This window comes from Bufo bufo, chromosome 2 (genome assembly GCF_905171765.1).
Source record: "Bufo bufo chromosome 2, aBufBuf1.1, whole genome shotgun sequence".
In the NCBI taxonomy this organism is placed as follows: domain Eukaryota; kingdom Metazoa; phylum Chordata; class Amphibia; order Anura; family Bufonidae; genus Bufo; species Bufo bufo.
In genome coordinates this window covers 27757795-27782698 of record NC_053390.1, presented here as the reverse complement: position 1 = coordinate 27782698, position 24904 = coordinate 27757795, and the positions used below count along the sequence as shown (strand labels likewise).

At 41.8% G+C, this 24904-nt stretch overlaps 1 protein-coding gene across 1 annotated transcript in view; it reads left to right on the top strand.

Moving 5' to 3' along the window:
- The window catches only part of LOC120990673 (zinc finger protein 585A-like), a 1368789-nt gene extending 1362123 nt beyond the window's left edge, over nucleotides 1-6666 (top strand). The window contains exon 6 of the mRNA XM_040419583.1: nucleotides 4748-6666. Coding sequence (XP_040275517.1) covers nucleotides 4748-5865 — 1118 coding nt within the window. The 3' untranslated portion in view covers nucleotides 5866-6666. The remainder of the gene's footprint in view (nucleotides 1-4747) is intronic.
- Nucleotides 6667-24904: the final 18238 nt, after the last annotated feature.

Genomic DNA, 24904 nt, shown 5'->3' with positions numbered 1-24904 from the left:
TCCTTCCCATGTGCATAACCTTACATTTATCAGTGTTAAACCTCATCTGCCACTTATCTGCCCAAGCCTCCAATCTATCCAGATCTCTCTGTAGCAGTATACTGTCCTCTTCAGTGTTAATTACTTTACACAGTTTAGTGTCATCTGCGAAAATTGATACTTTACTATGCAAGCCTTCTACAAGATCATTAATAAATATATTGAAGAGAATAGGGCCCAATACTGACCCCTGAGGTACCCCACTAGTGACAGTGACCCAATCTGAATGTGTACCGTTAATAACCACCCTCTGTTTTCTATCACTCAGCCAGTTACTTACCCACATACAGACGTTTTCTCCCAGTCCGAGCATTCTCATTTTATATACTAACCTTTTATGTGGTACAGTGTCAAATGCTTTGGAGAAGTCCAGATATACGACATCCATTGATTCGCCGCTGTCAAGTCTAGAACTTACCTCCTCATAGAAACTGATTAAATTAGTTTGACATGACCGATCCCTCACGAAGCCATGCTGATATGGCGTTATTTGCTTATTTCCGTTGAGATGCTCTAATATAGCATCTCTCAGAAAACCTTCAAACAGTTTACCCACAACAGATGTTAAACTTACCGGCCTATAGTTTCCAGGCTCTGTTTTTGGCCCCTTTTTGAATATTGGCACCACATATGCCACGCGCCAATCCTGTGGGACATTCCCTGTCAGTATAGAGTCTGCAAATATCAGAAATAAGGGTCTGGCTATGACATTACTTAATTCCTTTAGGATACGGGGGTGTATGCCATCCGGTCCTGGCGATTTGTCTATTTTAATCTTTATAAGCCGCTGATGTACTTCTTCCTGGGTCAGACAGGACACTTTTAATGGGGAATTTATTTTTGCATTCTGCATGTCATCTGACAATTTATTTTCCTCAGTGAATACATTGGAGAAAAAAATATTTAACAGCTTTGCTTTCTCCTCGTCGCTCTCTGCGACTCCCCCCTCATTACTCTTTAAAGGGCCAACACCTTCAGCTTTATACTTTTTAACATTTATATAATTGAAGAACATTTTAGGGTTGGTTTTACTCTCTTTGGCAATTAATCTCTCGGTCTCTAGTTTGGCCGCTTTTATTTGTTTTTTACATGTTCTATTTTTTTCCTTATAGTTTTTCAGTGCTTCCGTGCAACCCTCCTGTTTTAGTGTTTTATATGCTTTCTTTTTGTCATTTATTGCTTTCTTTACAGTTCTATTTATCCACATTGGTTTCTTTTTGTTCCTTAACCTTTTATTCCCATACGGTATGTACCTCTGACAATGAGTTTTTAGGATGTTTTTAAAGATATCCCATTTTGTGTCTGTATTTGTGAGGACTTTGTCCCAGTTAGTTTGGCCTATGGCCTCTCTTAGTTGGCTAAATTTAGCTTTTTTGAAGTTTGGTATTTTTGTTCCTCCCTGTAGAAACGCTCTTTTGAATGATAATTGGAAGGTTATTACTTTATGGTCACTATTTCCCAGGTGTCCCCCGACCTGCACGTCTGTTGTTCTGTCAGGTCTATTGGTTAATACTAAGTCCAGTATGGCCGTCCCTCTAGTCGGGTCCTGAACCAGTTGGGAGAGGTAATTGTCTTTGGTTATAGCCACAAACCTGTTTCCCTTATGAGATATACAAGTTTCAGTTTCCCAGTCTATATCTGGGTAGTTGAAGTCCCCCATAATAACCACCTCATTATGATTTGCCGCCTCGTCTATCTCGTTTAGTAGTAGATTTTCTGTGGACTCTGGTATATTAGGTGGTTTATAGTAAACTCCTATTAGTAATTTATTGTTGTTTTTAGCTCCATGTATCTCTACCCATAGTGACTCCACATGTTCATGTCCCTCACTTATATCTTCTCGGACTGTGGGCTTTAGACAGGACTTTATATAAAGGCAGACCCCTCCCCCTCTCCGGTTTTGACGATCCTTTCTAAACAGACTGTAACCTTGTACATTAACTGCCCAGTCATAGCTATCATCCAGCCATGTCTCAGTTATTCCCACTATGTCATAGTCCTCCTCACACATCACTAATTCCAGTTCACCAGTTTTATTAGTCAGGCTTCTGGCATTAGTATACATACATTTGAGAGGTTTATGTATATTTTTTACCCTACACCTTTCCTTCTGAACTGTTCTAGTCCCTCCTTCCATTCCTCCCCCATTCTTATTACCTTGTCCCCGGTCTCTATCTGCACTATCTTCCCCTCCTATAACGTAATTACCCTCCCCCCCCAGTCCCTAGTTTAAACACTCCTCCAACCTTCTAGCCATCTTTCTCCCCAGCACAGCTGCCCCTTCCCCATTGAGGTGCAGCCCGTCCCTACGATAGAGCCTGTTGCCGATAGAAAAATCGGCCCAGTTCTCCAGGAACCCAAACCCCTCCATCCTACGCCAGTTCTTGAGCCACTTGTTAATCTCCCTAATCTCCCATTGCCTTTCTTGTGTGGCTCGTGGTACAGGCAGTATTTCGGAAAATACTACCTTAGAGGTCCTTGCCCTCAGCTTTTGACCTAAATCCCTGAAATCATTTTTAAGGACTCTCCACCTACCTCTAACTTTGTCATTGGTTCCGATATGGACCATGACCGCTGGATCGTCTCCAGCCCCTCCCAGTAATCTGTCAACCCGATCCGCGATGTGTCGAACTCTAGCGCCAGGAAGACAGCACACTGTTCGGCGATCACGGTCTTTGTGACAGATTTCCCTATCTGTTCCCCTAATAATGGAGTATCCCACTACCAGCACCTGTCTGGCCTGCCCTGCTCTCCTGGTTCCCTGCTTACTGGAGCTGACATTCCCCTGACTGGCAGAGGAAGTGTCTGGCTGCAGCAGTGCCGTCCCCGGACTGACATCCCCCTCATCTGCCAAACGTGCAAACTTGTTGGGGTGTGTCAGATCAGGGCTAGCCTCCCTGGCACTCTTCCCTCTACCCCGCTTTCTAACTTTTACCCAGCTAGCTACCTCACTTTCCTCAGCCTCCTCTCTGTCACCCTCCCCCTCATCTACCCCAAAGAGTGCTTGCTCGGTGAGAAGCAAACTCTTTTGCAAATTATCAATGCCTCTCAGTGTTGCAACTTGCCCATTTAGAGACTCGATCTGCGATTCCAAACGGGTAATTTGCTCACATCTAGAACAAAGATATACACCCTCGAACGGCTGTTCCAGGACTGCATACATCATGCAAGATGTGCACTGGACTGCGTTGTAAATTGTGCAACACATACTAAATGGGGATTATAACAGTAAAAAAGTAAAACAGTATAAATGATTTAGATTTAGACCCTGTCTGCTGTAGTTGAAGGACCACGTAAAATTAAGCCAACAACACACAAGGAAATTATATCCAACCTTAGTTTCCAAACTCCTTTTCTTAAACTCCTTATTTTGTTGAGATCTGTCCAGGCTTTTGGTGTCGGCAATATCTTTATTGCTGAACTAGTGAAGAAGAGACATCAAAGTTACAGTAAATCATTACTGTGAGCAATTCATAGAATAAACAGAAAACACCTGCCTACCTGAGAGCTCGCTATACAGATAGGTGACTACAGCGAAGTCTTAGTTCACATAAAGCCGTATCCACTGGCTCAGACCTTCCCAGGCCCTGATTGACCTAACCATCAGTGATTTATCCTACTAACAAGTCCAGGCCGTTTCATTGGGGCTAGTCTGGACTGGGGTAAACCTTTGCTGTAGTGGAACAGGAATGGCAGATCCTACTACCAACCTACCTAGAAATTCCATGCTAAATCCAGCCCAGAAAATTAATTTACAAACTAAATGTGCTGGTGACACCTAGCTTAGAAACTTGGGTGACACATACATCCCTCCAGAACTTTACCAGCTATTGGTATACAATATATACTGTATAAGAAATCAAATTTTTTGATATACTGATTAGCCATAACATAAAACCTAAGTCTGTGACCCATAGAGCCATGGACTCCACAAAACCTCTGAGGTGTCCTGTATCAGATCCTGTAAGGTGTGACTACGGCCTGCATTGATCAGACTTGTTTTTTAGTACATCCCACAGATATCTGCAAATTCAGAGAAAAGTCACCACCTTGACCTTTGTCATGTTCCTCACTGGATGCGAACTAGTATAACCATACAAAATCTGTATGGTCTGTGCAGATCAACCTATTTGATATAATTTACTGCAAGAACTTTGTTTTTTATTGGTTTGAGCAAATTTTCTGAATTGGCACATATAGCAATATTTAAATATTGACTAATACCATATGCTTTCCATAGAAAATGGCTATAATTAAAGTGCCCAGCCATTTTAATAACCGTGAGGGACCCGTGGTAATTTATATTACACTGGAATTGTGAATTATAGTTTATTGGATTTTAATTATTTGTGTGTATAATGTACAATTAATACAGATTTTTTTTTTTTTTACACAGCGTTGTATTGCACCATTTTCCATTGCTGTGTACTTGAGAACCATAACAATTATTATTGTATCCTTTGCAAAAATAAAATTGTTATGGCTCTTGGAAGGCAGGGAGTAAAACAAAAATCAGGAAGGGGTTGAATTGTTATACAAATATAAGGCTGGAATTACATGTGCAGGTTTTTCAGCTGAAGCCATGAATAAATTGAAAATGAATGGCCTTTACTTTACCTGTTATGTCCACTTCCATACTAATAGAAATGTTTTAATTCTGTAGTTTGAAAAACAAAATCACAAATTCCAATATTTTTACTTTTTACAGAAAATCCCACTGAGAGTTCTGAAGAAAACTCCACCTTATCACTAGAGGACAAAGATATCACAAAGCACTCTTCAGGAGAAAATCTCATTACCCTTAATGTACATCCAGGTCTTCACAGTACAGATCTGTCATGTAATCCCCCTAATCATGAGGAACCTTCTCCTGACCAATCACAGATTGCTACCACAAGTACAGGTCAGAAAGAGGTTAAAGACTTCACAAAAAACTCAGTTCTTTCTACACGAAGAAGAATTCACATAGGGGAGAAGCCATATTCATGTCGACAGTGTGGGAAATATTTTACACAGAAATCAAATCTTGTTAGACATGAGGGACGTCACACAGGAGAGAAACCATATTCATGTTCAGAATGTGGAAAATGTTTTACACACAAATCAAATCTTGTTACTCATAAGAGAAGTCACACAGGAGAGAAACCATATTCATGTTCAGAGTGTGGGAAGCGTTTTACAGATAAATCAAATTTTGTTAGACATACGAGAAATCACACAGGAGAGAAGCCGTATACGTGTTCAGAATGTGGGAAATGTTTTAAAGACAGATCAGGTCTTGTTTGCCATGAGAGAATTCACACAGGAGAGAAGCCATATTCATGTTCAAAATGTGGAAAATGTTTTACACAGAAATCAAATCTTGTTACACATGAGAGAACTCACACAGGAGAGAAATCATATGCATGTTTAGAATGTGGGAAATGTTTTACAGTTAAAGCATATCTTGCTATACATGAGAGAAGTCACACAGGAGAGAAGCCATATTCATGTTCAGAATGTGGGGAATGTTTTACTACTAATGCCAGACTTATGGGACATCACATACGTCACACAGGTAAGAAGCCATATTCATGTTCAGAATGTGGGAAAAGTTTTACTTCAAAATCAAATCTCGTTACACATAAGAGAATTCACACAGGAGAGAAGCCATATTCATGTTCAGAATGTGGGAAATGTTTTAAAGACAAATCAAGTCTTGTTTACCATGAGAGAATTCACACAGGATTGAAGCCATATTCATGTTCAGAATGTGGGATATGTTTTATTTCTATATCCAGACTTAGGGATCATCAGAGAAGTCATACAGGAAAGAATCCATTTTGATGTTCTATATGTAGTAACTTTTTAGATCAGGGGAGGCCAAATTCTTGCTTGGAATGTAGGGCATGCTTTACAAGCAAAAAAAATAATTATTAACTCCATTTATTCAGAAGCATTAACAGGGTGGAATTATCCCAGATTCTTATTACTGTATTCATCCATCCATCCACACTATGGGAGAATCCAGTGGGAAACGTGGAATAGTAACACTCCATGTAATAGTTTTAGAATGTATGTGGACATATTAATATTTTATATTCATTCAAACAGTATTTAAAGTGTTGGGATCTATCTGGGGTTGTCAATAATAAAATCTGCTCAGATTTTAAAAGTCCAACTTGTTTTGATTGCTGAACCAGTGAAAAACAGGCATCAAAGTTATATGATAACTTTGAGCAATTCTCTTAACAGAACAAACAACATAAAACACTTGCCCCTCTGGGCGCTCACTATACAGATAGGTGAACTCAGCTAAGGGTTAGTTCAGATAAAGCAGCATGCACTGGTTCAGACCTCCACTGTCAATGCTGTCATTTTCAAGCCCTGACTGACTCAAGAAGCAGTGATCTATCCTACTAGTGAGCCCAGGTCGCATTACACGGTCTAGTCTAGACTGGGGAAAACCTTGGCTGAAGTGGCACAGGAATGGCAGATCCTTCTACCATCCTACCTACAATTCTATGCAAAACAACCCCTCAGAATTTTAACACAAAAGATAAATCCTTCTATTTTCTCCACGACAGCGTCACCATTGTCACTGACTGACATTGTCTTTTTGGCTCACATTATACTTTCTCCTAGCGCTGTGACAGTCATTGATCCTACAGACTAACCCTCCTGTGCTGAGACCGTGATATTGGTGGCATCATGACTACAGTCAGGTCCATAAAATAATGGGACATTGACACAATTGTAAATTTTTTGGCTCTATACACTACCACAATGGATTTGAAATTAAACAAACAAGATGGGCTTTACCTGCAGACTGTCAGCTTTCATTTGAGGGTATTTACATCCAAATCAGGTGAACGGTGTAAGAATTACAACAGTTTGCATATGTGCCTCCCACTTGTTAAGGAACCAAAAGTAATGGGACAATTCATCCCTGATGATGCTCTGCCAGGCCTCTACTGCAACTGTCTTCAGTTCCTGCTTATTCTTGGGGCATTTTCCCTCCAGTTTTGTCTTCAGCAAGTGAAATGCATGCTCAATCGGATTCAGGTCCGGTGATTGACTTGGCCATTGCATAACATTCCACTTCTTTCCCGTAAAACCTCTTTGGTTGCTTTTGCAGTATGCTTTGGGTCATTGTCCATCTGCACTGTGAAGCACTGTCCAATGAGTTCTGAAGCATTTGGCTGAATATGAGCAGATAATATTGCCCGAAACACTTCAGAATTCATCCTGCTGCTTTTGTCAGCAGTCACATCATCAATAAATACAAGAGAACCAGTTCCATTGACAGCCATACATGCCCACGCCATGACACTATCACCACCATGCTTTACTGATGAGGTGTAAAAGTTCCGTAGGCGGCGCTCACCTGGTCAGTCTTGCAGTGAAAGCACGGACGGTGCTTGGAAGGGGCACCAGTTGCAAACTGTATGAAAATAAGACGGGATGTCCAGCTTTCCAAAAAATACGTTGTTCTTTATTCCAAAATAACACAGGATAAAAAACAATCCAACACGGCAAGCAGGTCTACATGTTTCGGATGCTCTAATACTGATCCTTATTCATGGGACAATGGTTGCTGAATGGCTACATACTTAAATAGCTGAACTTCCTAGCACTCGCAGATGGTTTGGATTAGCAGGAGTGGACACACAAATTGGGTTCCGCCTACTATCCCAATGCCATGTGAGTATAGGAGCAAAGATACATATAGAAATAAAAAGTTGGATATGTCAAAAAACACATAAACTGTTTTAAAAGTATATCTGAGCAAAGATCAGTAATGCAGGATTAAATGTTTGCGATTTAACCCTGCCGGGATCCCATACAAAAAATCCAGTAGGACTCCCTGTTAAGGAGCTTACGCTTAGGGTCCATTCACACGTCCGTAATTTGGGTCCGCATTCGTTCCGCAATTTGCGGACCCATTCACTTTCAATGGGGCTGGAACAGATGCAAATCCACATTTCCTGGATCCGCATCCGTTTTTTCGGGATCCGTTTTTTCGGGATCCGCAATTTCGTTCCTGGAAAAAATAGAACATGTCCTATTCTTGTCCGCAATTGCGGGCCAGAAAAGGCATTTTCTATTATAGTGTCTGTGATGTGCGGATCCGCAAATTGCGGATCGCACATTGCAGGTGTCCGTGTTTTGCAGATCCGCAAAACACTTACGGACGTGTGAATGGACCCTTATAGTCACCACCTCTGGCAGGAGGATTAACCCTTTCTAGGGCCTGAACCTGAAAACCTGCGGTATCTCCCTGATGGGAGACCGCGAAATGTAGACTGGCCGCTGAAACATTTCTCTCTCTGGTATGTGGAATGTCTGAAAGGTGTTTACAGATTCTGACTTTTAAACTGTTGGTTGTGCATCCAATATATTGTAAACTACATATAGTGCAGGTAATGCCGTACACCACATGGTTCGTGTTGCAATTTACATATTGTTTGTTATTAAAGGAGTTGTGAGTTGCTGTTGAAACAACTACTGAACCTGTTTTAATGTAATTGCAGCACGTACAGATGCGGTGGCCGCATTTAAATGTGCCTTTGTGTCTCAGCCAAGCACTTTTTTCTTTTTTACTGGTGTCACTATCAGTGAAAAGACTTGGGCTGATTTTTTGCGCAATAGTCGGTGCGCGACGTGCAATGTATCTGACACCTGCTGAGCTGATGTCAGACCACTGCTCGTCACAATTTAGAACAGATAGATGTTTAGTGAATACGGCGCAAATTTGTGAAAATTCCAAACTGTAGTTGGTAACAAAACAGGGAACATTTTTTGCGGCTGCATTGGTTTGTCTATTTATACATAAGAGTGAGTTGGGTTGTGCTTTTTCCGGAAAAAACAAGCCTGTCTCTGGGTCTATTAAATATGTTGGCCCTAGCCAACGTTCCCTGTTTCATCTAATGTATTGGGGGAACCGAAAGTTGCGGCTACACATATGTCATATAAACGCCTCGTTCCGATGTGGGCATAGTACAGAACCTTTACAGGTGACAGATTGGTGTCCATATACATCAGTTCTAGAACCATTATATAAAGGATACACAAACCAGACCTACAACACTGTGTCACCTATCCTCCCTGCGTGTCAATCACCATACCTGTTCTCTGCAACTACATGCCAGTCGCAGTGAAGAGGGTAAGCCTTCAAGGGAGACAAGCAGGGGGGAACATCAACACACTTCTGTATCTGTCTGTACTTAGTAAACAACAGTGGAAGAAACCATAGTTGTGTCATGCAGTTGGATTAAATGAAGCAAGCATATGAAATAGCTTCATTCAGATCTCTTGGGTGGATAGTTTGTAACTTAAAAATCCACATTGCTTCTTTCCGGAGTAACACTGTATCAATATCTCCACCGCGTATGGATCTATTGATCAGAACAATCCCTTGAACCCGCAAAACATCTGGATTACCGTCATGTGCTTCACGTACATGACGTGACACAGTTGTGTCCCGTAAGTTGCGGATATCTGATAGGTGTTCACCTATTCTCCTCCTAAGCTCGCGCTTGGTCTTGCCTACATACTGTAGGCCGCATTTACAGGTAATCAGGTACACTAAACCCACTGAGGTACATCTAATAAAGGACCGAATATGATATCTTTCCCCAATTGAAAAACTGGTGAAGGAGTCTCCTTTCATGATGTGTTTGCATATAATACAGGAACCACAGGGGAAGTTGCCTTTCGTTGAATTTTTAAGCCATGTCCCAGGCATAGGACGTGTATAGAGGATGTGCACCAATCGATCGCCTAAGTTGGAGCCACGTCGATACGTAACAGATGGACGGTCAGATATAGATGATCCAATGTCTGGATCAGACTGGAGGATAGACCAATGATTCTGCAGAATCTCACGGACCTGTCGATGGGCCTTATCAAAAGTAGCTAGGATACGAGGGGTGGAATCAATATTGGTCCTGCTTTTTGGGACCAGCAATTCACTCCGATTCGCACTCATGGCATGATGGTATGCCTTTTTCAGAGTGTGCTGTGGGTACCCTCGATTTTTAAACCTAGATCTCAGATCCGATGCCGCTGCCTTGAACTCACCAACCTCAGAACAATTCCTCCTGGCCCTGAGGTACTGTCCTTTCGGAATGCCACTTCTCAGGGCCAGGGGATGTCCACTCTCCCAATGCAGGAGACTATTGGTGGAAGTTTGTTTTATAAATAATTTGGTGGTAATTCTCCTGTCCCTACCTATTAAAATGGTAAGGTCCAGGAATGTAATCTGGCTCTCTTGCATTTCAGATGTAAAGAATAGACCTACTTGGTTCGTGTTCAAGGTTTCCATAAAGTGCGTGAAGCTAATTCTAGTGCCATTCCACAGTATCAGCACATCATCTATATATCTAATCCATAATTGGATACAAGATGTGTATTGTTCCATCATGTCAGTAAACACCACCTCCTTCTCCCACCAGCCCTGGAAGAGGTTTGCGAATGTCAGGGCATAGGGACTGCCCATCGCAACCCCCCTGAGCTCTTGGTAGATATGTTGGTCGAAGAGAAAGATATTTTGTGTCAGAATAAAATTCAAGAGTTGCATGATGAAGGTATTGTGGTGACGACAATGGTCACCCCTCTGTTGGAGAAAGGTCCCTACATCCTCATATCCCAATTCATGGGGTATGGAGGTGTACAGGGCTTCTACGTCCAAGCTTGACAACTATACTCCCTCATCGCAATAGATACCATCTAACCGCTGTAACACATCCATGGTATCACGGGCATAAGATGGCAGACTCACTACAAATGGACGCAAGATGGTGTCCACATACGTACTAGTGTTTGCAGTGAGGCTGCCAATGCCCGAGACAATGGGTCTGCCCTTCAATTGGAGGCCTTGTTTATGTAGCTTGGGCAGACTATAGAATGTAGCAAGGACAGGGAATTTAGGTAGTAAATATTCATACTCTGCCTTGCTAATAAGTCTCTCCTCATATGCTTCACCCAGTATTGTCATGAGCTGGGCTCTATACATAGATGTAGGATCAGTGCCCAGAACAGTATAGGTCTTTTTATCCTCCAGGAGTCTGAGGCACATCATGCGATATTTATCATGATCCATGACCACAATATTGCCGCCCTTATCTGAGGGCTTGATGACAATATTGGTGTCATTCTCTAACTCCTCCAAAGTGACCCTTTCTTCGTGGTTCATATTGTCTTGTCCCACCTCCAGAGGAAGAGGTTCTAAGTCAGCTGTCTAAAATTAATACAAATAAGTCACAGGGGCCTGATGGGATACACCCAAAGCTATTAAAAGAGCTCAGCGTTGAACTAGCAAAACCATTAACAGATTTATTTAACCAATCGCTGGCAACAGGAGTCGTCCCAGAAGATTGGAAATTAGCAAATGTTGTGCCCATTCATAAGAAAGGTAGTAGGGAGGAATCGGGCAACTATAGGCCAGTAAGCCTGACATCAATAGTGGGGAAATTAATGGAAACCATACTTAAGGAGAGGATTGTGGAACATCTAAAATCCCATGGATTGAAAGATGAAAAACAGCATGGGTTTACTTCAGGGAGATCATGTCAAACTAATCTTATTGATTTTTTCGATTGGGTGACTAAAATAATAGATGGAGGAGGTGCAGTAGACATCGCTTATCTAGACTTTAGTAAGGCTTTTGATACTGTCCCACATAGAAAGCTTATCAATAAAGTGCAGTCTTTGGGCTTGGACTCCCATATTGTTGAATGGATTAGGCAGTGGCTGAGGGACAGGCAACAGAGGGTTGTAGTCAATGGAGTATATTCAGACCAAGGTCTTGTTACCAGTGGGGTACCTCAGGGATCTGTTCTGGGACCCATATTGTTTAATATCTTTATCAGCGAAATTGCAGAAGGCCTCGATGGTAAGGTGTGTCTTTTTGCTGATGACACAAAGATTTGTAACAGGGTTGATGTTCCTGGAGGGATACACCAAATGGAAAAGGACTTAGGAAAACTAGAGGAATGGTCAAAAATATGGCAACTAAAATTTAATGTTGATAAGTGCAAGATAATGCACCTGGGCCGTAGAAACCCAAGAGCAGAATATAAAATCAGTGATACAGTCCTAACCTCAGTATCTGAGGAAAGGGATTTGGGGGTCATTATTTCAGAAGACTTAAAGGCAGGCAGACAATGTCATAGAGCAGCAGGAAATGCTAGCAGAATGCTGGGGTGTATAGGGAGAGGCATTACTAGTAGAAAGAGGGAGGTGCTCATGCCGCTCTACAGAGCACTAGTGAGACCTCATTTGGAGTATTGTGCTCAGTACTGGAGACCATATCTCCAGAAGGATATTGATACTTTGGAGAGAGTTCAGAGAAGAGCTACTAAACTGGTACATGGATTGCAGGATAAAACTTACCAGGAAAGATTAAAGGACCTTAACATGTATAGCTTGGAAGAAAGACGAGACAGAGGGGATATGATAGAAACTTTTAAATACATAAAGGGAATCAACAAAGTAAAAGAGGAGAGAATATTTAAAAGAAGAAAAACTGCTACAAGAGGACATAGTTTTAAATTAGAGGGGCAAAGGTTTAAAAGTAATATCAGGAAGTATTACTTTACTGAGAGAGTAGTGGATGCATGGAATAGCCTTCCTGCAGAAGTGGTAGCTGCAAATACAGTGGAGGAGTTTAAGCATGCATGGGATAGGCATAAGGCCATCCTTCATATAAGATAGGGCCAGGGGCTATCCATAGTATTTAGTATATTGGGCAGACTGGATGGGCCAAATGGTTCTTATCTGCCGACACATTCTATGTTTCTATGTTTCTATGGATACTCCATCAAGTTTCTGGAGATCACGGGTTACCACACTTAGAAAGGTATCGATTGGGGTGTTGTCATTTAGAGGTGGACTATACAACAAAAGAGCGAGAATATATCATGATAAAAAATCTCATTTTATTCAATTCAATAGACAATCAATACAAGTAAGAGCAAAGGGGACAGGACATGGAGACTGAGCCACGATGGGGCTCTACAATGTGGAGAATCACATTTGGGGATGATGTGATCATAAACAGCAGGTAACACCACAAATTACACAAGAGCTATGAATGCTGGAGTAGTTGCGGGTGCCATTGCTGTTCCCTAATGACAACTCAACTACTCCCAGTCTCAGCATCTAGCATACAAACACTGTAGGTAATGGGAGGACGGTGAAATACTATGCATAAAGATGACCTATATAGATAATTCTAGCCACTCGTCCCACCCTGCTACAGATACCATGTTACCTACCCATGTTGCTGCTGTGAACTAGTCACACCACTCCCCAAACGCATCAACCTCGACACGTGTTTTGCCACGTAGGCTTCGTCAGGAGGTACATAGTGAGCATAGAGATTTTACCAAAAAAGAGACGTTACTACAACAAAATATTGAACGCTTCACGTCTCAAATCAAAGATAGAAATCACTTCCTGTATAACAGAGAATCCAGTGACTTAAAGGAAGGGAGAGTACTTGAATTTGGCCCCAGACATCAGGTCACTTCAGAGATAGACACTGATTTGTCTTCCTCTGAATGTGACACTGACGGAGAGCGAGGGAGTGTTCCGCTTTGTGGACGTGGTAGTTCAAATAGAAGATCTCCGAGATCTCAGGGATCAAGACAGGGAGGTAGATCAGGGAGGGGATCACAGGGTGGTTTTTTAGATCAGATCCCACCAGTATCCGACTACCTATTACGTCACAAGAAAGCCCCAGTGGATCCCAAGTAGATGAACTCCAGGTAGTCAACCTGTCCAAGCGTGACCTCTCTGCACCACAAATAGAGGTTCTTAAAAAGGGCCTATCTTTTGTACCCCTACAAAAGTTTAATCTTTTTAACTGGATTAAAGACTTACAACTGTATGTGCGTAAACTCAAGTGGAAAAAGTTTTTCTCTATGCATAATAAACGGCAGTGTCATGAGCTGGGGATTGATGTTGAGGATCTTCAGGATTTACACCTTCTGGTGGGTTTATCTGAGGAGGGGGACAGAAACATAGGTGATGGCCCGTTTACGGATTTAAAGAATCCCTCAAAAATGTTTCCACCTCTAAATGACAACACCCCAATCGATACCTTTCTAAGTGTGGTAACCCGTGATCTCCAGAAACTTGATGGAGTATCCATGGGACATGACAATATGAACCACAAAGAAAGGGTCGCTTTGGAGGAGTTAGAGAATGACACCAATATTGTCATCAAGCCCTCAGATAAGGGCGGCAATATTGTGGTCATGGATCATGATAAATATCGCATAATGTGCCTCAGACTCCTGGAGGATAAAAAGACCTATACTGTTCTGGGCACTGATCCTACATCTATGTATAGAGCCCAGCTCATGACAATACTGGGTGAAGCATATGAGGAGAGACTTATTAGCAAGGCAGAGTATGAATATTTACTACCTAAATTCCCTGTCCTTGCTACGTTCTATAGTCTGCCCAAGCTACATAAACAAGGCCTCCAATTGAAGGGCAGACCCATTGTCTCGGGCATTGGCAGCCTCACTGCAAACATTAGTACGTATGTGGACACCATCTTGCGTCCATTTGTAGTGAGCCTGCCATCCTATGCCCGTGATACCATGGATGTGTTACAGCGGTTGGATGGTATCTATTGCGATGAGGGAGTATAGTTGTCAAGCTTGGACGTAGAAGCCCTGTACACCTCCATACCATATGAATTGGGATGTGAGGATGTAGGGACCTTTCTCCAACAGAGGGGTGACCATTGTCGTCGCCACAATACCTTCATCATGCAACTCTTCATCATGCAGAATTTTATTCTGACACAAAACATCTTCCTCTTCGACCAACGTATCTACCACCAGCTCAGGCTGGGTTGCGATGGGCAGTCCCTGTGCCCCGACATTCGCAAACCTCTTCCTGGGCTGGTGGGAGAAGGATGTGGTGTTTACTGACATGATGGAACAATACACATCTTGTATCCAATTATGGATTAGATATATAGATGATGTGCTGATACTGTGGAATGGCACTAGAATTAGCTTCACGCACTTTGTGGAAACCTTGAACACGAACCAAGTAGGTCTATTCTTTACATCTGAAATGCAAGAGAGCCAGATTACATTCCTGGACCTTACCATTTTAATAGGTAGGGACAGGAGAATTACTACCAAATTACTCATAAAACAAACTTCCACCAATAGTCTCCTGCATTGGGAGAGTGGACATCCCCTGGCCCTGAGAAGTGGCATTCCGAAAGGACAGTACCTCAGGGCCAGGAGGAATTGTTCTGAGGTTGGTGAGTTCAAGGCAGCGGCCTCGGATCTGAGATCTAGGTTTAAAAATCGAGGGTACCCACAGCACACTCTGAAAAGGGCATACCATCATGCCATGAGTGCGAATCGGAGTGAATTGCTGGTCCCAAAAAGCAGGACCAATATTGATTCCACCCCTTGTATCCTAGCTACTTTTGATAAGGCCCATCGACAGGTCCGTGAGATTCTGCAGATCATCTATATCTGATCGTCCATCTGTTACGTATCGACGTGGCTCCAACTTACGCGATCGATTGGTGCACATCCTCTATACACGTCCTACGCCAGGGACATGCCTTAAAATTACAGCGAAAGGCAACTTCCCCTGTGGTTCCTGTATTATATGCAAACACATCATTAAAGGAGACTCCTTCACCAGTTTTTCAACTGGGGAGAGATATAATATTCGGTCCTTCATTAGATGTACCTCAGTGTGTTTAGTGTACCTGATTACCTGTAAATGCGGCCTACAGTATGTAGGCAAGACCAAGCGCGAACTTAGGAGGAGAATAGGTGAACACCTATCAGATATCCGCAACTCACGGGACACAACTGTGTCACGTCATGTACGTGAAGCACATGACGGTAATCCAGATGTTTTGCGGGTTCAAGGGATTGTTCTGATCAATAGATCCATACGCGGTGGAGATATTGATACAGTGTTACTCCGGAAAGAAGCAATGTGGATTTATAAGTTACAAACTATCCACCCAAGAGGTCTGAATGAAGCTATTTCATATGCTTGCTTCATTTAATCCAACTGCATGACACAACTATGGTTTCTTCCACTGTTGTTTACTAAGTACAGACAGATACAGAAGTGTGTTGATGTTCCCCCTTGCTTGTCTCCCTTGAAGGCTTACCCTCTTCACTGCGACTGGCATGTAGTTGCAGAGAACAGGTATGGTGATTGACACGCAGGGAGGATAGGTGACACAGTGTTGTAGGTCTGGTTTGTGTATCCTTTATATAATGGTTCTAGAACTGATGTATATGGACACCAATCTGTCACCTGTAAAGGTTCTGTACTATGCCCACATCGGAACGATACGTTTATATGACATATGTGTAGACGCAACTTTCGGTTCCCCCAATACATTAGCGCATGTTGCGCAAGTATGAGGAGGCGTGTGTAGTGACGAGAGTACTGGGCGGATCAGGGGGCGAATGTCAGATGACGCGCCTCTCCATGATTCGCGGAGGACTAGCACACACCTCCACTACAGGCGGGGCTTGTCTGATATCCTTTTGGCGTTCGTGTGGCCGCGTACGGCCATCATAGCGCCGGAGCCTTGACACGCAAAAGTGTGAGGCATTCTTTGCTCTACAGGCTTACCTCTATTGAGAGACTTATGCTCCTGATGATACGTGGCAGACCATGTCATGTTGAAACGCGTTGAGCCGGTGATCTCCACTTAGGACACGGCTCCATAGGCAGGGTGAAGACCAAGTGTCAGGCAGCGCAACAGCTGACCTGGTAGTGTGAATGCGGTCTGATACCGAGACCCAGTGCTGTCTTGCATGAATAGGTAGGCAGATGTAGGCAGCTGAGTGAGCGTCTATAGAATTAATCAATACTGGGTGGATGCTTTATGCTGGAATTCCCTGATATGGTGTGTGACGTGTTTCACACACTACTAGATTATGAGATTGGAAGATAATATCGCTTCCACTCGCAACAGGGCTTCCAGCTTTTGATTCACTTTCAGCTGCTCTGCAATTTACGCTAGGTAGGACTGCTACTGAACGCACCTGTGCCGGGTTCAAATATAAGAACCGTGTCCTGATTCCTTCTCCAGCATATATTGGCACCAACGTGTCAGCAGGATAAGGATTTAGTCCAGATTTTATGTTATGTAGTGGGTATACTGTATTTACTTCCTGAACTACATTACTTGAGTCTGGAGCCTGATAGTCACGAAAGTGATGTACAGTTATTTCCCGTTTTAACTAGATATTAATAAACACTTTAATATTTTCTTTTAAATACGTCCTTCAGGCAGTGTGACAATAGGGCATAGGAATCCGGCATATAAGCATTTCCACCATCAGGATCTGCTCATACTGGCAGGAGTTAGGGAAAGGCCTAGGGATTACTAGGAGGTCACCATCCCTCTTCCTTAGCTTTTGAGGCCTAGACTGTTCTCTATTTCTTTTGTGTGTATCTGGGATTTTCCCCTTCCCCATTACCCGTGACATTATCAACCGCCCAAAAAAACGTTATCCTTTGTGTTTTTCAGTGCAGCTATGGATACTGTTTCTGCACTGGTCGATCGTATGCAGGGGCTGTCTTTGGAGTAGCTGACCTCTGTACGGCTGTTGCACAATTCCAGAGACCACAGGCAGTGGGTTCCGGTGGCGGGAACCAAGCCTGCCCTGAACCTAAGGTCGCTCTCCCGGATAGGTTTTCCGGGGGAAGTGACAACTTCGTTCGGTTCAGGGAATCGTGCAAATTATATTTTAGACTACGTCCTAACTCTTCTGGGGAGTCAAAGAGTGAGGATTATAATTTCATTACTTAAAGTTGACGCTCAGTCTTGGGCTTTCTCCTTGCCAACTGGATCACAATCCCCCCAGTCTGTAGACTAATTTTTCAGAGCTATGGGACTTATTTACGATAATCCAGATCGTGTTTCCCTGACCAAATCTAAGTTGCATGGTTTGCAGAAGGGAGAGCGTTCTGCAGAGTCCTATTGCTCTGAATTTAGGAGGTGGGCAACTGATACGGAGTGGAATGACCTAGCTCTCCGTAGTCAATTCTGTCAAGGGCTGTCTGAGAACCTGAAGGACGCCTTGGCATTTCACGAAAATCCAGAATCATTGGAGGCGGCCATGTCTCTAGCGGTACGTATTGATAGACGCCTGAGGGAGAGATCTAAAGTTCCTCTCGCCCAGGACGTACTATCATATGGGGAAGCAGCCTCTTTTGACACTCAAGCTCATGTCTGGTGATGAGCCAATTCTTCGTGGATCTAAAGTTCCTCTCGCCCAGGACGTACTATCATATGGGAAAGCAGCCTCTTCTGACACTCGAGCTCATGTCTGGTGATGAGCCAATGCAATTGGACTAGGTGATAAAAACTTTAGAGTTAAGAAAAGACTTTGCTTTTTTTGTGGTAAAGGAGGACATTTTGTTAACGTATGTCCTTATGTTAAACATCAAGGTGAAAAGAAAAAAAAACCGAATGTGTTTAGTCCTCTTCTCACTCTTGGTAGTGTGGGTGGGGAATCTGAGAATGTACTTTTGTCATTTACCGGTAGTACACGATTTCTCCTGCCTGCCAAGGTTGCGCTAGACTCCAAAACTGTGGAAAATGAAGTATTTATTGACAGTGGGGCAGGGATTAATCCAGTGGATGGCCAGTTTGTCCGTATGCATGGTTTGACAAGCGCATTAGACAAAAATATTTCTGTGTTTGCGATTGATTCCGCCCCTCTCTGTCAAAAGTGTCTGTCTCAAATGGTGCAGGACATTCACCTAAAGGTGGGAGATTCTCATATTGAATCCATTTCATATTTTGTGCTGGAGGGTTTGCCTGCTCCTCTGGTGCTAGGTTTACCATGGTTAACCAAACATAACCCTACCATCGATTAGCAAGCGAGACTGATTCTCGATTGGAGTGATTACTGCATTGACAACTGTCTCAGCACTTCGGTTTCTGTTACTACTACTACTAAATGTTACCTTCTTTCCTTTTTAGATTTTTCTTATGTTTTTTCTGAGGGTGGAGACCAGGAGTTGCCTCCTCATCGGGAGTATGATTGCCCCGTCAACCTTATTCCCGGAGCTAGATTGTCCAAGTATCGGTTTGTATAATCTTTCTGAACCCGAAAAAGTAGCCATGCGTGAGTATATCATCGAGAGTTTGGCTAAAGGCCATATTATACCATCCAAATCACCAGTGGCGGCGGGGTTCTTCTTTGTTAAAAAAAAAAGGATGGAGCTCTTAGGCCATGTTTGGACTTCCGTGAGCTTAATCGCATCACTATCCGGGATCCCTATCCCCTTCCTTTGATCCCAGATTTATTCAATCAGATTGTCGGCGCCAAGGTGTTCTCTAAGTTGGATTTGAGGGGGGCATATAATCTGTTAAGAGTCAAGGAAGGGGACGAATGGAAAGCGGCCTTTAACCCCTTTAGGACACAGCCTTATTTCACCTTAAGGACCAGGCCATTTTTTGCAAACCTGACCAGTGTCACTTTAAGTGGTGATAACTTTAAAACACTTTGACTTATCCAGGCCATTCTGAGATTGTTTTTTCATCACATATTGTACTTCATGACACTTGTAAAATGAAGTAAAAAAAATTCATTTTTATTTATAAAAAAATACCAAATTTACCAAAAATGTGTAAAAAATAGCAAATTTCCAAGTTTCAATTTCTCTACTTCTATAATACATAGTAATACCTACAAAAATTGTTATTACTTTACATTCCCCATATGTCTACTTCATGTTTGGATCAATTTGGGAATAATATTAAATTTTTTGGGGATGTCACAAGGCTTAGAAGTTTAGAATAGTGTTGAGCTCGAATATTCAAATAGCGAATATTAATCGCGAATATCGTAACTTCGTAAATTCGCGAATATTTCGAATATAGTGCTATATATTCGTTATATCGAATATTTGTCATTTTTTAACATCTGAAAACATGATTGCTCCCTGCTTCTTTCTTGTGGGTCAATAAGCCATTGGCCCACAAGCAACTTAAGCAGGGGGGAATCATGTTTTCATATGGAAAATAAAATGACCAATATTCTAAAAAACAAATACATAGCAATATAGTGAATATATTCGTTATTTAGAATTTTGGCATTATTTTTTTCCTATCTGTACAGTTGTTCGCATACTCCTCCCCGACAAGCGTCCCCGTCACCATGGGAACGCCTGTGGGTTAGAAAATACCATCGGATCTGAGTTTTCCATGAGATCGTGAAAACTCAGATCCGATTGGTATATTCTAACCCACAGGCGTTCCCATGGTTACGGGGACGCTTGTCGGGGAGCAGTATGCCAAAATGGAATAACAGTACACATTGGAAAAAAAAAAAGACGAATATTATATATAACGAATTTATTCGCTCTATTGCTCTAACTTCGTCTTTTAGAATATTACGAATATTCTAAAAGACGAAGTTAGAGCAATATTCCGAATATTCATAAAATACACATATAGATTGTAATTTAGCTAATATAGTGCTATAATCTTTTTTTTTGTCAAATTTTTTTTTGCCTCTTCTGAACTTCAGTTTTGGAAAATATGTACACTATTAAAAAAAATTACTATAGCACTATAATAGCTAAATTACAGTCTATATGTGTATCTTACGAATATTCGTAATATTCTAAAAGACGAAGTTAGAGCAATATTCCAAATATTCGTAAAATACACATATAGATTGTAATTTAGCTAATATAGTGCTATAGTAATTTTTTTAATAGTGTACATATTTTCCAAAACTGAAGTACAGAAGAGGCAAAAAAAATTTGACAAAAATAAATATATTATAGCACTATATTAGCTAAATTACAATCTATATGTGTATTTTACGAATATTCGGAATATTGCTCTAACTTCGTCTTTTAGAATATTCCTAAAATACACATATTAGCCTAGCCATAGGAACGTTGCCTTATACTGTCAAAAGAAAAATCGCAATACGCGAATAATTAAATCGTATATTATTCACGATAAATAGAATAATGCCGAATATTCGATTTCGACAAATATAAGACAAATATTTAATCGAATATTCGTGAAATATCGCGAAATCGAATATGGCACCTCCCGCTCATCATTAGTTTAGAAGCAAATCTTGAGATTTTCAAAAACCCACTTTTTAGGGACCAGTTCAGGTCTGAAGTCACTTTGTGAGGTTTACATAATAGAAACCACCCAAAAATGACACCATTCTAGAAACTACACCTCTCAAGGTATTCAAAACTGATTTTACAAACGTCGTTAACCCTTTAGGTGTTCCACAAGAGTTAATGGCAAATGGTGATAAAATTTCAGAATTTAGATTTTTGGGCAAATTTTCCATTTTAATCCATTTTTTCCAGTAACAAAGCAAGGGTTAACAGCCAAACAAAATGCTATATTTATTGCCCCGATTCTGTAGTTTGCAGAAACACCCCATATGTGGCCGTAAACTACTGTACGGGCACACAGTAGGGTGTAGAGGGAAAGGTGCGCCGTAATGGTTTTTGGAAGGCAGATTTTGCTGGACAGTTTTTTTTGACACCATGTCCCATTTAAAGCCCCCCTGATGCACCGCTAGAGTAAAAACCTCCATAAAAGTGACCCCATCTAAGAAACTACACCTCTCAAGGTATTCAAAACAGATTTTACAAACTTTTGAAACTTTAGGTTTCAAAATTTCACTTTTTGGGCAGATTTTCCATTTTAATAATTTTTTTCCAGTTACAAAGCAAGGGTTAACAGCCCAAAAAAACTCAATATTTATGGCTCTGATTCTGTAGTTTACAGAAACACCCCATATGTGGTCGTAAACCACTGTACGGGCACACGGCAGGGTGCAGAAGGAAAGGAATGCCATATGGTTTTGGAAGGCAGATTTTTCTGGACCGGTTTTTTGACACTATGTCCCATTTGAAGCCCCCCTGATGCACCCCTAGAGTAGAAATTCCAAAAAAGTGACCCCATTTTAGAAACTACAGGATAGGGTGGCAGTATTGTTGGTACTAGTTTAGGGCACATAGGATTTTTGGTTGCTCTATATTACACTTTTTGTGAGGCAAGGTAACAAGAAATAGTTGTTTTGGCACCGTTTTTTATTTTTTGTTATTTTCAACATTCATCTGACAGGTTAGATCATGTAATATTTTTATAGAGCAGGTTGTCACGGACGCAGTGATATCTAATATGTATACTATTTTTTTATTTATGTTTTACACAATGATTTCATTTTTGAAACAAAAAAAATCATGTTTTAGTGTATCCATAGTTTTTTCAGTTTTTGGGCAAATATCTTGGGTAGAGTATGATTTTCGCGGGATGAGATGACGGTTTGATTGGCACTATTTTGGGGTGCGTATGACTTTTTGATCGCTTGCTATTATACTTTTTGTGATGTAAGGTGACAAAAAATAGCATTTTTTTACTCCTTTTTTTTTTATGGTATTCACCTGAGGGGTTAGATCATGTAATATTTTTATAGAGCAGGTTATCACGGACGCGGCGATACTTAATATGTATACTATTTTTTTATTTATGTAAGTTTTACACAATGATTTCATTTTTGAAACAAAATAAAAAATTATGTTTTAGTGTCTGCATATTCTGAGAGCCATTTTTTTTTTTTTTTGGGCGATTATCTTACATAATCGCCCACATTTGGGCGTACATACGACTTTTTTGATCACTTTTATTACCTTTTTTTGGGAAGTAAGGTGGGCAAAATTTCAATTTCATCATAGTTTTTTAATTTAATTTTTTATGGCGTTCACCGTGCGGGTAAAGTAACATGACTGTTTTATATATCAGGTCGTTACGGACGCGGTGATATCAAACATGTGTAGGGAATTTTATTTGTTTCATTTTTAATCAGTGATAAATGTGTTTTTTAAATTTTTACTTTTTTTTCACACTTTTTTTAATTTTTTTTGACCCAGTCCCACTTGGGTCTTGAAGATCCAGTGGGTCTGATGTCTGTATAATACAGTACACTATACAAAGTCTGATTAGACTTCTGCCTTTTAGCAGAAGTCTAATCAGCACCATGGACAGCCTCTGATCAGTGGGCGTCTGTGAAGGCATCCGGTTGCCATGGTAACCATCACGCTGCCACAGCAGTGGGTGATGGGGAGGGAGGGGGGGCCCCTCCCTCTCCCAATGGGGGCTGAAAAGGCACACATCTGTGTTGGTCCCATGTTCATATGTGCCCGCATTGCTGAGACAATGGCGTCACCGTTACACCTAGATGCTCAGGTCCCTCTGCAACTGCCTCGCCCTCTGCACTTATGCAGATGCAATATATGTCGAACCTGCTGAACCGTCCTCCATGCCAACCCCTCCCATCATGGTGGATGGTAATCTTGAGTTTCATATTGCCAGAATAGTGAACTCAAGTATTCTTCGTGGATCTCTTCAATATCTCATACACTGGAAGGGTTGCCGTCAAGAGGAAAGAATGTGGGTTCCAGCGACCGACGTGAATGCCAGTCGCCTTGTGAAGGCCTTTCACAGGGTGCATCCTGATAAGGTCGGTCCTGGGTGTCCGGAGGTCACCTGTAGAAGGGGGGTGGGGGGGTACTGTCACGGTCCCTCCCGTGACAGAGGTGAGAAGATCGGATAGACTTGCTACCACGTGAGGCTATGTGACAGGTCTCTCTGTTTTCCTCTTTGTATATTGTTGTTTGGCAGGATCTCACCTTTCCTCAGGTTCTGCTTGTTATCAGTGATGAGGCTCTATTTAGGTCCGCCTCACACTGCTGACCATGCGGTTGATATTTCCTTTGGGAGTTGCTAGAGCTTGTTTGTCTTGGATCTCCTGCTTCTCCATTCATCTCAAAGCTAAGTACAAGTTGCCTGTTCTGTTTGTTGTTCTCTGGTGTGTTTTTGTTCTAGGCCTCAGGGAGACGCAGGTTTCTTCATATGGGAAGGAACCAGCTGTCTCGTCTCCTGCTACCTATCCTAGGGCTCGTCAGTTTCAGCAGGGCATAGGTATCCGGCTTATGAGCATTTCCATCATCTGGATCTGCTCATACTGGCAGGAGTTAGGGAAAGGCCTAGGGATTACTAGGAGGTCACCATCCCTCTTCCTTAGCTTTTGAGGCCTAGACTGTTTTTCTTTTGTGTGTATCTGGTGTTTTCCCCTTCCCCATTACACGTGACATTATGTGGCTATACTTGTATTATAGTGAATATAAGATGTAAAGAGAGTTTATATAGAGTATAAGAAGGGGATGTAGGTGCTACGATGTTAATTAGTAAGGTAGAATAGCGCTAGGATGGTGGGGGTAGAAATCAAAGATGGCGGTGCGTTCCACTGTGGAATGCACCGATCTCTATGGTTGGCCTGACAGGTGCTGGGTAGGAGGGGGGCGATACCGATAACTATGGCTGACCTGCAGGGTGCTAAATGAAGACTGGACTGACCAATACGCGTCCTCAATATGTATCTGCATTGATGTAATAAAAAAAGATGTTTTGAATACAAAGATCGTCCGCCGGGATTTTTTGCTACATTGGCTCAAAATAACACATGCACCCTGCTATGGTGGTCTGGTGTTTGATGCAATTACTGACCAATTTACGCTGCTTGTACAGACACTCCAGCAGCTGCAGCAGACTGTTCTGGTGCTGTAGGAGACATCCAGCAGAAAATCTCCCGCTTGATGCATACGCAACTGTTCATGTCCCCACCTATCCCTTGGGTGAACTTGATGGACTTATATCTTTTTTCAACTGTATTAACTATGTAACTACAGTATCACAAAAAGAAAGACCACCCCTCACATTTTTGTAAATATTTTATTCAATTTTTTTCATGAGACAACACTGAAGACCTGAACCTTTGATACGATGTAAAGTAGTCAGTGTACAGCT